The sequence below is a fragment of the Mobula birostris genome, chromosome 7 (assembly GCF_030028105.1).
Source record: "Mobula birostris isolate sMobBir1 chromosome 7, sMobBir1.hap1, whole genome shotgun sequence".
Lineage (NCBI taxonomy): Eukaryota > Metazoa > Chordata > Chondrichthyes > Myliobatiformes > Myliobatidae > Mobula > Mobula birostris.
This window is the reverse complement of record NC_092376.1, coordinates 104,142,172-104,156,314: the sequence shown is the minus strand read 5'-3', so window position 1 is coordinate 104,156,314 and position 14,143 is coordinate 104,142,172. Positions and strand designations below refer to the sequence as shown.

At 41.6% G+C, this 14,143-nt stretch overlaps 1 protein-coding gene across 2 annotated transcripts in view; it reads right to left on the bottom strand.

Annotated features, from left to right (window-relative positions):
* Window positions 1-1,622: 1,622 nt before the first annotated feature.
* clint1a (clathrin interactor 1a) overlaps window positions 1,623-14,143 on the bottom strand; it is a 193,408-nt gene continuing 180,887 nt past the window's right edge. For both annotated transcript variants that reach the window (XM_072263548.1, XM_072263549.1), the window contains 2 exons: window positions 9,018-9,222; window positions 1,623-2,966 (listed from right to left, as the gene is read on the bottom strand). In XM_072263548.1, coding sequence (XP_072119649.1) covers window positions 2,596-2,966; window positions 9,018-9,222 — 576 coding nt within the window. In that variant the 3' untranslated portion in view covers window positions 1,623-2,595. The remainder of the gene's footprint in view (window positions 2,967-9,017; window positions 9,223-14,143) is intronic.

Here is a 14,143-nt window from a genome sequence, read left to right as displayed (position 1 = left end):
TGTTACTGATTTCTTCCATGCAGTATGTTTAATTGGCTCCTCACTCAACCCTGGAACATCTGAACAACAGAGATGCATACATCAGAATGCTCTTTATCGACAACACAGCATTCAATACCATCATACCCTCAAAACTAATCAATAAGCTCAAAGACCTTTGCCCTACTTGCTTTACCCCTATGACTGTGTGGCTATGCATAGCTTCAATGCCATATTCAAATTTGCAGATGAAACCACTGTCGTGGGATGGCAGCATCAATCGTCAGAGATCCCTACCAGCCAAGTCATGCTGTTGCCATCAGGTACAAGAGCCTCAGGACTCACACCGCCAGATTCAAGGACAGCTACTTCCCCTCAACCATCAGCCTCTTGAATAAAAGGGGATAACTACATTCAACTTCTTTTGCTCCATCATTGAAATGTTCCTACAACCAATGAGTACTGCTGAATGGTTTTGGCCCAAAACGTCGACTGTATTTTTTTCCATAAATGCTGCCTGGCCTGCTGAGTTCCTCCAGCATCTTGTCTGTGTTGTTACAACCAATGATCTCACTTCAAAGACTCTATCACATTATTGCTATTTATTTATACTTACATTTTTGCAGATTGGTGTCTTCCACACTCAGGTTGGTCTTTCATTGATCCTGCTATAGTTACTATTCTATAGATTTGCCAAGTAGGCCCACAAAAAAATGAATCTCAGGGTTGTATATGGTGACATATATGTACTTTGATAATAAAATATTCTTTGAACTTTGAAATTCTCAGGGTAAAATATTGTTACTGCAGAAACATCTGTTGCCAGACCAGAAGATAAATCTCACACTAGCAAAAATCTCACACTATTCTAGAATTCTGCTCCTGACAAACACAAGCTTGAGTTAGTATCAAAAGTAACAATATTGAAAATGACTTGTACCTCAATCAACATGAAAGATGGCCTCTTCTCTGGAATAGTTTCATGGAAATTATTTAGCAACTAAAGAATAAAGAAACTACTGACAGCCTTAAAGCTGCTGAAGCATGCACTGTTTATTTTGATGTAACTGTACATGAACGCTTTTATTCTCTGATCCCATTGAATTGCTGAATGTTTAAAAAGTGGAGTCTGTTAATTACACCCTCTCATTGCTTAGTTAGGAAACAAATAACTTTTCATTATAGTAAATTTGATTAGCATTAATTTATGTCTAAATGTAAATGTTGCAGATGGGAGAATTAGGTTTGGACTAGGTCAAAGCATCTCTCCTCTTTAAATTTTGAATGCTGAATCTCTTTCATTGAAAAAGGGACAAAAGCAAAATATCATTAAGGCAATATGAATTATTCATTAAAATTACTTCCATATGATTTTTCCATCAATATCTCAATACAAAGTCATAAAAGGGCATAAAAGATTTTAAGTAGAAGGTTTTAATGAATCGTCATAATACAATTGAAACATTTCTTTTACTCCTCTGCAGGTTGGGAAGCCTGAAATTTAACATCACTGGTGATTAGTGATTCCCATCCAACTAATAGAAAACATAGCTTTGCATTGTAGACTACCACGTCATAATTCAGCAGTGATCAAGGCCAAAAAATATTTGCAAACCAGAGAAAGAAAAAGGAAAATTATAGTGTCCACATTTCTCTTTAAAAAAAAAAAAACAAAACTCTTTTCCCTTGTGTCATTGTGGAAACAAGCGTGAGTTTAGCAGAGAGGAATGTCTTGGGTACACAGCTTGTTTATGTAGCTAAGGAGATGGAAAGATTTCTGGGTGTAGGGTGCTCTTGTGGAAAATGGGAACATTAATTTGACCATGATCTGTGCATATAACCACTGCTTGAGTTGTTCTTCCCCTTCCTCTATCCTATGTTATGAAACTGTTAACATCACCATTAAAGAAAGGGGAAAAACAAACTAGATTAAAAGCTGCAACTACCACCATTTATTAATTATTAATAAAGACATTTGTATGATAAAGGATTTGATTTCATCTATTAAGACTGGAACATACCTCCAAACTATTTACATTCCAGTAATCAGGTTTATTATTTTTGGTACCTTAGGTAGACCTTTTTAATAGGTTTGCATTCATTTGTAAAGTAAAGGATATATACACAAATTGATTATCGAGTTGCTGAAGTTTGATTGTGTTCAGGTAAAGAGGTAAAGAACAACAAAACTTAATGATTCTAGTCTGGTATTTAATGGTTTTGTTGGGAACCTGAATCAAAGGCCATTTAGATAGGTACAATTTTTTTTTTGATATGAACTGCTTTTCCTAATCCATGTAATCCTGCCTGGCCTTTGATTTCAATAAAGATAAAAATCAATAAGATTTAAAAAGGCTTTCAAGGTGTATCTCACAAACAAGATGCCAATGAAAGGGATTTTACTTCAATAACCGCTGATAGGAACAGACATACACATTTCATAGCACAGATCTTGCCAACTACTAGATTCCTCCCCATACAAAATATGCCATTTTCTTCACAAAACTTGTTCTTTATAGCTATAAAAATTTAAGACAGCCTATCTTCATGTGTTTCAAGTACTATTTTGTGCAGCCTTCACACCTTCATCTAGATATTGGAGTCTTTCCAGCCTTCTCATTTGCTAAAGTTGGCAAAATTGGCAAAGGCATCTTGCTTGGATTGCACCACTGCAGGCGTCATACTGGCACTGAGACCCATGGCAGGAACACCCATGCCCATGGAACCCGTCATGGTCATGCCAACTGGAGCCATTCCCATGTTCATTCCCATCATTCCTTGGTTCATCATACTGCTCTGAGGAACACCCATAGGATTCATCCCTACAGCACCAGTCCCCATCATATTTTGCATCCCCATGCCCATAGGCACATTATTAGCCATCAAAGATGATGTTCCTGGAGGTCGTGGAGGCATCACACTGGTTGGTGAGTTAATGGATATGGAGGAAAAGCTCTGGGCCATAAGGTTCACAGGTTGCTGTGTGCCTGCAAAAAGAAGTACAGATTAGATGGTTCTTTTAAAAAGCTTCTCTTTTAATATTCTTTTCTAAATGGATCAGTTAAACTAATTTGACAGGGGATTGGAACCGGAGTGAAGGGACTCAGGATAGGACAAATGGTAAAAAAGTAAAGATAGCATGCAGTCAGACTGTCAGGAAGGACAGGCAGGTGATGGGACTTAGTTGCAGCCAACAGGCTGAGTATCTGTACATTAGGGATGCAGAATCAGAAAGGCTAGCAAATACAGTACTTAAGGTGTTGCACCGAAGTGCACATAGTATAAGAAATAAGGTGGATGATCTTGTTGCACTATTACAGATCGCCAGGTATGATGTTGTGGACATCACTGAATCATGGCTGAAGGACGGTTGTAGTTGGGAGTTGACTGTCCAAGGTTACATGTTATATCAGAGGGATAGGAAGGTAAGCAAATGTAATATAGGATCGGAAGATGTTGAATCTTGTAGGTCGAGTTAAGAAACTGCAAGGGTAAAAGGATCCTGATGGCAGTTATATACAGGCCTCCCAGCAGTGGCTGGGAGGTGGAACACAGATCACAACAGGAAATAGAAAAGGCAAGTCAAAAGGGCAATGTTATGGTAGTCATGGGAGATTTTAACATGCAAGTCGATTGGGTAAATCAAGTTGGTGATGGATCTCTTGAATGCCTAAGAGATGGCTTTTTAGAGCACTTTGTCGTTAAGCTGACTATGGGATCTGACTATGGGATCAAGAGGTCTAGAATACAAGATGCTGAGGTTTTATAAGGCACTGGTGAGGCCTAACTTTGAGTATTGTGAACAGTTTTGGGCCCCTCATCTTAGAAAAGATGTGCTGGCATTGGAGAGGGTCTAGGGGAGGTTCACAAGGATGATTCCAGGAATGAAAGGGTTATCATACCAGGAACGTTTGATGGTTCTGCGTCTGTACTCACTGGAATTCAAAAGGATGAGGAGGGAATCTCATTGAAGCCTTTCAAATGTTGAAAGGCCTAGACAGGGTAGATGTGGCAAGGATGTTTCCCATGGTGGGAGAGTCTAGGACAAGAGGGCACAGCCTCAAGATAAAGGGATGCCCTTTCAAAACTGAGATGCAGAGAAATTTCTTTAGTCAAAGGGTGGAGAATTTATGGAATTTGTTGCCACATGCAGCTGTGCAGGCCAGGTCGTTGGGAGTATTTAAGGCAGAGATTGATAGGTTCTCGATTGGACATGGGTTACAGGGAGAAGGCCAGGAACTGGGGTTACGGGGAGAAGGCCAGGAACTGGGGTTACGGGGAGAAGGCCAGGAACTGGGGTTGAGGAGGAAACAAAAATAAGGATCGGCCACGACTGAATGGTGCAGCAGACTCGATGGGCCAGACGGCCTAATTCTGCTCCTATGTCATATGATCTTATAATGGAAAACAATTAATCTGATTGCAGGTGCTATTATTACCTCTATTCAACTCGCAAAGTACTGCATTTGTCTCTTGTAATTTTAAAAAAGTGGTTTTGGAATACAGACATTGTTAATATTTATTAACCAAACTCAATTGCTCCTGAACTGAATAATTTTAGTTTTTCATAGGAAATTGGGAAAGGATAGCAGATATTCTTTCCTGAAGAAAATTAATGAAGCAAAAAGGTTTTTGCAATAAATTAGTGTCTAGGTCACCATTACAGAGCAGAGCTAGTTTTAAGTATTAACTAAAAGGGCTTTTGCATGCTACTTTTCATTTAGCCTATTGAATGCACAGCTTCTGATCAATGTCAGGAAGAATTTTTTTTAATTTTAAGGCATCCATTAGTCTTGCGAGACCATGGATCTGTGCCTGGAAAGTCTTCACTCTCCAGGGCACAGACCTGGGCAAGATTGTATGGAAGACCGGCAGTTGCCCATGCTGCAAGTCTCCCCTCTCCATGACACCGATGTTGTCCAAGGGAAGGGCAAAGGCCAATACAGCTTAGCACCAGTGCCGTCGCAGAGCACTGTGTGGTTGAGTGCCTTGCTCAAGGACTCAACACGCCACCTTGGCTGGGGGCTCGAACCCACAACCTTCAGATCGTTAATCCAATGCCTTAACTACTTGACCACGTGCCCAAGAATTATATCGAGAAATATAACCACAATATACAGCATATTCGATACCAGCTGAAAGAATCAACTTCATGGCTTCAATTTATCTTTGAAATGTGAGTATCCTTCAATGCATTTTATATGCCTGTAATGTCACTTGCAGTGTAGCACAATCACTTAATCATTTTTCAATGATTAAGGATGCAAAATTTGTCATTGGACCAGGAATTTTTGAGGGCAGCCACTGAAGTCAATGGATGATGCAGGCCACCACTCAGCTGGCCCTGGCAATATGTTAGGTAAACAAAGAATCCTAATGGAAGTAGGAATTCTTAAAGCAGCAAAAAGCAGCATTGCATTCCAAGCCTCAACAGGCAATAACAAAAACATTATAAAGCATGCAAAGAAGATTGATAGCTATAATTAGAGCCCCAATTGAGATCTTAGTAAATGTTTGCCTTCGTCGTTATAAATGATTTACAAAAGAATGACTCCCAGTGATGCAAGGAGTAGAATGGTAAGTTTGACATTACTTTTGGAATATTTTTGCATTTTAATAAATAGCAACTTACAGCCACCATGTTAGATCAAGTTATATTACTGCAATGAATTATTTTTCAGTTAGTAACAGAAATATGAATAATATTCTGACAGAGAGGCTTATCCACTATAGCCACCAACCCCACATTACTGTGAGAAGCTCATCTCATCCTTTCCATTAACAGCTCCACACTGTTTCAATGTCATTAGGCTTGTGGTTAAGAATATCATTTCAACGCAGCAATGTTTGATCAGAATGCAAAACCCAAAAGAACGACACAATCAGTTTTAATTGTAACCTTCTAAAGAGAACTGGTTCAACGGCTGCAGAAAAGGAGGAAGTCATGGAGGGGTTGTCCACCGAGTCTCTGTGGGTGGAAGATGGAAACAGGAAGGGGTCAATAACTCTACTGGTTGATTTTTTTATAGACCACTCAGTAGTAACAGGGACATTGAGCAGCAGATAGGGAGACAGATTCTGGAAAGGAGTAATAATAACATGGTTGTCATGGTGGGAGATTTTAATTTCCTAAATATTAATTGGCATGTCCCCAGTGAGGGGTTTGGATGGGGTGGAGTTTGTTAGGTGTGTTCAGGAAGGTTTCTTGTAGATTATGTAGATAATCCTATAAGAGGAGAGGCTGTACTTGCTTTGGTATTGGGAAATGAACCTGGTCAGGTGTCGGATCTCTTGGTGGTAGAGCATTTTGGAGAGAGTGATCACAATTCTATCTCCTTTACCATAGCATTCGAGAGGGATAGGAACAGACAAGTTAGAAAAAACATTTAATGGAGTAAGGGGAAATATGAGGCTATCAGGCAGGAACTTGAAAGCATAAATTGGAAAAAGATGTTCTCAGGGAAACATATGGAACAAATGTGGCAAATATTCAGGGGATATTTGCGTGGAGTTCTGCATTGGTACATTCCAATGAGACGGAAAGGACGGTAGGGTACAGGAACTGTGGTGTACAAAGGCTGTTGTAAATCTAGTCGAGAAGAAAAGAAGAGCTTACGAAAGGTTCAAAAAACTAGGTAATGATAGATCTAGAAGACTATAAGGCGAGCAGGAAGGAACTTAAGAATGAAATTAGGAGAGCCAGAAGGGGCCATGAGAAGGCCTTGGCAGGCAGGATTAAGGAAAACCCCAAGGCATTCTACAAGTATATGAAGAGCAAGAGGATAAGACGTGAGAGAGTAAAGTGTGTATGGAACCGGAGGAGATAGCAGAGGTAATTAATGAATACTTTGCTTCAGTATCCACTACAGAAAAAGATCTTGGAGATTGTAGGAATAATTTGCAGTGGACTGAAAAGCTTGAGCATGTAGATATTAAGGAAGAGGATGTGCTGGAACTTTTGGAAAGCATCAAGTTGGATATGTCACCGGGACTGGACTGGATGTACCCCTGGCTACTGTGGGAAGCGAGGGAGGAGATTGCTGAGCCTCTGGCGATCATCCTTGCATCATCAATGAGGACGGGAGGGGTTCCGGAGGATTGGAGGGTTGCGGATGTTGCTCCCTTATTCAAGAAAGGGAGTAGGGATAGCCCAGGAAATTATAGACCAGTGAGTCTTAGTTCAGTGGTTGGCAAGTTGATGGAGAAGATCCTGAGCGGCAGGATTTATGAACATTTGGAGAGGCATAATATGATTAGGAATAGTCAGCATGGCTTTGTCAAAGGCAGGTTGTGCCTTATGATCCTGATTGAATATTTTGAGGATGTGACTAAACACATTGATGAAGAGCATTAGATGTAGTGTATATGGATTTTAGCAAGGCAATTGATAAGGTACCCCATGCAAGGCTTATCGAGAAAGTAAGGAGACATGGGATTCAAGGGGACATTGCTTTGTGGATCCAGAACTGGCTTGCCCACAGAAGGCAGAGTGGTTGTAGACAGGTCATTTTCTGCATGGAGATCAGCGACCAGTGGTGCGCCTCAGGGATCTGTTCTGGGACCCCTACTCGTTGTGGATTTTTATAAATGATCTGGATGAGGAAGTGGAGGGATGGGTCTGTAAATTTGGTGATGACACAAAGGTTGGGTGTGTTGTTGTTAGTGTGGAGGGCTGTCAGAGGTTACAGCGGGACACTGACAGGATGCAAAACTGGGCTGAGAAGTGGCAGATGGAGCTCAACCCAGATAAGTGTGAGGTGCTTCACTTTGGTAGGTCAAATATGATGGCAGAATATAGCATGAATGGTAAGACTCTTGGCAGTGTGGAGGATCAGAGGGATCTCGGGGCCCGACTCCATAGGGCACTCAAAGCTGCTATGCAGGTTGACTCTGTGGTTAAGGCGGCATACTGTGCATTGGCCTACATCAATCGTGGGACTGAGTTTAAGAGCCAAGAGGTAATGTTGCAGCTATATAGGACTCTGGTCAGACCCCACTTGGAGTACTGTGCTCAGTTCTGGTTCCCTCTCTACAGGAAGGATGTGGAACCCATAGACAGGGTGCAGAGGAGATTTACAAGGATGTTGCCTGGATGGGAGAGCATGCCTTATGAGAATAGGTTGAGTGAACTTGGCCTTTTCTCCTTGGAGCGATGGAGGATGAGAGGTGACCTGATTGAGGTGTTCAAGATAATGAGAGGCATTGATCGTGTGGATAGTCAGAGGCTTTTCCCCAGGGCTGAAATGGCTAGCATGAGAGAGCATAGTTTTAAGGTGCTTGGAAGTAGGTACAGAGGAGATGTCAGGAGTAAGCTTTTTTTACGCAGAGAGTGGTGAGTGCATTGAATGGGCTGCCAGGGCAGTGGTGGAGGCGGAAACAATAGGGTCTTTTAAGAGACTCCTAGATGGGTACCTGGAGCTTAGAAAAATAGAGGGCTATGAGTAAAGCCTAGGTAGTTATAAGGTAAGGACACGTTGGGCACAGTTTTGTGGGCCGAAGGGCCTGTATTGTGCTGTAGGTTTTCTATGTTTCTAACATCTTCTATCAGTGACAACACTTTAACAAATGTTCTTCAGTGGCTGTAGATCACTTGGAGATATTCTGGGATCAAAGGCCCAAATTATGCTGGGCCTGGCCCATTTCCTGAAACCGACAGCCACAGTGACTTCCTGCACTATTCTTATCCAATATATTGGACTGGCTAAGCTGATCATCCATAGCAAAGACACATTCACAAAATAGATTACACTACAAGTAGGCTTCAGGTAGCACATCCTGAGGCCTTTCCATCAGAACACCAAAGTAGCCTTTTCATAGTGTGGAGTCCAGTGACAGAAATGAAAGGTTAGATGTGTTAGTATCCAATCTGTAGCTTGTATGACTTTTAAATGGAGCAGAAATTAGAGACAAGCTAAAATGCAGGTGGCAGTTAGCCAACAATCCCTTACCAAACAGCTGACTAAGAGTAAGTACAAATTGTTTATCAAATGAATGCACGTCTTTCTTCTGATTTTTTAAGATATTTTAAAATGCATTACCTTGCTGCTGCATCATGGTGTTTAGTGACGGTTGCTGGGGTTTGGGAGGTTGCATGCCAGGTGTGAGAAAGTCCAGACTGATATTAACACTTGGATCTGACCAGGTGGAAGGCAAAGATGGCTTGACTACTTTCTGGTTCTCCTGCATATTTTGTGTGGGGATTGCATTAGGCCTTGTCAAAGGTGTGGGTAACATCTGCAAAGGCTGAGAAAGAACATTAGTTTGTTAACTACCATAGAACACTGAAAATTGGACACATCCTTCCTCATCTTTTCTCTCTGATCTCCTCAACACTGCTAAGTGTCCTGGAATATGCAGTACAAAGCACCACAGGGTAGAAGAACCTAGGGTTAACATCTGATGCACTAGATAGCCAGTCATGCAGCCCTTGTTGAAGCTAACTGAAATATGATCCTCACTTTCCCATTCTATCCCATGGGCTGTACCTGGAAGGAAATGTTGGGCAAGAACAATTTTGAATTGTTTCTCACTATTGCTTAAACATAACCACGAAAAGGAGTGATACAAAGAAGGCTACAGATATTTGGTGAAATATAAGCCATCTAAAGTCCACCTTAACAAGAGGGGAAGAAGAACATTAAAAAATAAAACAATGCACAAATTAATGGCTGAAATTATTTTAAATCCTTCACATGTGTAGTACCAAATTGTTTACGTGGCGATCCCAATGTCATTACTTATCTTCTCTCAGATGTGTAAAACTCTCTTCATTAAATTCTACCTTCTAGCTTCTCTCTCCTCCAAGTCACTTACCAGTACATGCAGAATATATTTTAAGTCCTAGTTTTTCATGCAAAAATTAAATCACAAAAACAAGTTATAATTGCAACATTACTAACACAGACAAAATGCTGGAGGAACTCAGCAGGTAAGGCAGCACCTACGGAAGGAAACAAATGGCACAGACACTGCCTGACCTGCTGAGCTCTGTTGCATTGTGTGTGTTTTGTTCAAGATTTCCAGCATCTGCAAAATCTCATGTCTATTATTAACAGTTCAACATTATTTCAATCTAGTCCTTTGTGCCCAGTATTAATAGAGCTCAAGTTGTCAGCTCAGCTGCAATTCAATTCTGTTACGTGTATCACCCCATATGGTATTAAACAATGCAATCTACAAGGTCTTGTATTGAGAAGAGCAAAATCTGAGAAAATATAAAACATCAGAAATTTGTTTGTAAATTCACCATAGCAGAGGAAAAATGAACCATTCAGGTAGAATCTCAGAACAGAGTAATATCTAAAACCAAGGCTTGAATTGTCTCTCTATCTATGTTTCCTGATTGATCTGGGTGTTATATTTTATTTTGGCAGCGCTGTCATAGTTGAATTGGCACGAGGCTTCACGCAGGTCAGGGCATGGGAAATTTTAAAAAAGGATTTTGGCATTTTTTGGCAGTGCAATTGCAATTTATTAGCAAGGGCAGGTAAAAATAAGGTAGGGACAAATGAAGTGGCCATTCTGTGAGTGGACCAGTGTTAGAGTGGGAAGGCTTTGGCTCATCAAGCTTAGGTAAGGTAAGTACCTGGTGAGTTTCTTCTTCATTCTTAGTCTGTTAGTACACAGAGCTGGCTCTGGGGCTGTGTTGTGTTCTTCGTGTAAGATGTGGGAATTCTGGGAGACCTCCAGCCTCCTGGATAACCACACCTGCACAAGGCGCACTGAACTGCATCTCCTCAGAGAACATGTCAAGGAACTGGAGCTGCAGCTTGATGACTTTTGGCTCATACGGGGAATTGAGATGATACATAGGAGTTATAGGGAGGTAGTCACCCTTAAGCTGCAGAGGCAGAAAATGAGTGACTGACAGGAGAGGAAAGGAAAATTGGCAGCCGGTACAGAGTACCCCTGTGGTTGTTCCACTCAATAATATGCACGTTGCTTAGGATACTGTTGAGGGGGTCAATCCGTCAGAGGGAAGCCACAGCAACCAGGTCTCTGGCATTGAGTCTGGTGCTGTGGCTCATAACAGAAGGGGAGCGACGAGGACTACAATAGTGATAGGGGATTCCTTAGGTAGAGAAGTAAATATGCTATAGAGACACCTGTATGTTGCCTCCCAGGTGCCAGGGTTGGAGACGTCTCGGATCAGGTCCACAATATTCTAAAGAGGGAGAAGGAACATTAAGCCTTGCTACGTATTGGCACTAATTACATAGGTGGAAAAAGTGGAGAGGTCCTGAAGAAATAATTTAGGGAGCTAGGTAGAAAGCTGAAAAGCAAGACCTCCTGGCAAACTGTACCCAAGGGGTGCCAATATTCTTGTGGGCAGTGATATTGCTAGAGCATTTGGGGAGGGTATAAACTAATTTAATGAGGGGGTGGGAACTGGTGTGATAGTATAGGGCTGTTGGTTTACAAGCAGAAGCAGCATGTAATGAGACTGTCAGGAAGGGATGAGTTGCAGTGTAAAGGGGGGACAAAATCAAGAAGTGTGTTGGATACAGGACTGAAGGTAGTATATCTGAATGCAAGCAGTATACAGAATAAAGTAGATGATTTTGTAGTGCACTTAGAAATTGGCAGGTATAACATTGGGCAACACTGGGTCATGGCTGAAACACTGAAAGAAGATTATAGTTGGGAGCTCAACATCCAAGGATACACATTGCATCGACAGGACAGGCAGGTAGGCAGAGGGGTTGGTGTGGCTCTGTTGGTAAAAAAAAAAAAAAAGTAACATCCTTAGAAAGAGGTGACATAAGCTCAAAAGATGTGAGTCTTTGTTGTTACAGTTAAGGAATTGCAAGGGTAAAAAGACCTTGATAGGAGATACATACAGACGTCCAAACAGTAAACAGGATGTGGTCCACAAATTACATTGGGAGATAGAAAAGGCATGTCAAAAGGGCAATGCTAGAATAGTTATGGGTGATTTCAAAATGCATGTAGATTGGGAAAATCAGGTTGATGCTGGATCCCAAGAGGGGGAACCTGTCGAATGCTTGTAAGATAGCTATTTAAAAGTAGCTTGTGGTTGAGCCCATTAAGGGATCAGCTATTCTGGATTAGGGGTTATGTAATGAACTGGGTTTGATTAGTGAGCTTAAGGTAAAGGAACCCTAGGAGACAGTGATCATAACATGATAGAATTCATCTTGCAATTTGAGAGGGAGAAGCTCAAGTCAATTGTATCATTATTACAGTGGAGTAAAGGGAATTACAGAGACATGTGAGAGGAGCTGACCAAAATTGAATTGGAAAGGGACACTAGCAAGGGTAATGGCAGAGCAATAATGGCCATAGTAACAAAGCAATTCAGAAAGCGCAGCATAGATACATTGCAAAGATGTAATATTCTAAAAGCAGGATGATGCAACTGTGGCTGAAAAGGGAAGTCAAAGCCAACATGAAAGTAAAAGAGAGAACATATAATAGAGCAAAAATAAGTGGAAAGTTAGAGGATTGGGAAACTTTTAAAACCAACAGAAGGCAACGAAAAAGGCTAATTTGGGGTGGGGCGGGGGAAAGAAATGAAATAGGAAGGTAAGCTAGCCAACAATATCAAAGGGGATACCAAAAGCTTTTTCGGATATACAGTATAAAGACTAGAAGAGAGGCAGGAGTAGACCGCTAGAAAATGACGTTGGAGAGGTAATATCAGAATCAGGTTTATTACCACTTGCATGTGACATGAAATTTGTTAACTTTTCAGCAGCAGTTCAATGCAATACATAATCTAGCAGAGAGAAAAAAATAATAAATAAAATTTAAAAAATAAACAAGTAAATCAATTACAGTATACATATACTGAATAGACTTTAAAGAACATGCAAAAACAGAAATACTGTATATTTAAAAAAAAAGTGAGGTAGTGTCCAAAGATTCAATGTCCATTTAGGAATCGGATGGCAGAGGGGAAGAGGCTGTACCTGAATGGCTGAGTGTGTGCCTTCAGGTTTCTGTACCTCCTACCTGATGGTAACAGTGAGAAAAGGGCATGCTGGAGGTCCTTAATAATGGACGCTGCCTTTCTGAGACACCACTCCTTGAACGTGTCCTGGGTACTTTGTAGGCTAGTACCTAAGATGAAGCTGACTAGATTTACAGCCTTCTGCAGCTTCTTTTGGTCCTGTGCAGTAGCCCCTCCATACCAGACAGTGATGCAGCCTGTCAGAATGCTCTCCACGGTACAACTATAGAAGTTTTTGAGTGTATTTGTTGACATGCCAAATCTCTTCAAACTCCTAATAAAGTATAGCTGCTGTCTTGCCTTCTTTATAACTACATTGATATGTTGGGACCAGGTTAGATCCTCAGAGATCTTGACACCCAGGAAGATGAAACTGATCACTCTCTCCAATTCTGATCCCTCTGTGAGGATTGGTACATGTTCCTTCGTCTTACCCTTCCTGAAGTCCACAATCAGCTCTTTCGTCCTACTGACACGGACTGGTGCCGCAGCAACAACCTGGCACTTAACTAGTTGGCATATCTCACTCCTGTACGCCCTCTCGTTGCCACCTGAAATTCTGCCAACAATGGTTGTATCCTCAGCAAATTCATAGATGGTATTTGAGCTATGCCTAGTCACACAGTCAAGTGTATATAGAGAGTAGAGCAGTGGGCTAAGCACACCCGAGGTGCGCCAGTGTTAATCGTCAGTAAGGAGGATATGTTATCACCAACCTACACAGATTGTGGTCTTCCGGTTAGGAAGTCAAGGATCCAATTGCAGAGGGAGGTACAGAGGCTCAAGTTCTGCACCTTTTCAAACAGGATTGTGGGAATGATGGTATTAAATGCTGAGCTATAGTCGATGAACAGCATCCTGATGTAGGTGCTTGTGTTGTCCAGGTGGTCTAAAGCTGTGTGGAGAGCCATTGAGATTGCGTCTGCCATTGACCTATTGTGGTGATAGGCAAATTGCAATGGGTCCAGGTCCTTGCTGAGGCAGGTGTTCAGTCTAGCCATGACCAACCTCTCAAAACATTTCATCAATGTTGATGTGACTACTACCGTAGTCAATAAAGCAGCCCACATTATTCTTCTTAGGCAGCGGTCCCCAACCACCAGGCCGCGGACCAGTACCGGGCCGCAGAGCATGCGCTACCGGGCCGCGAGGAAGCGATATGAGTCAGCTGCACCTTTCCTCATTCTCTGT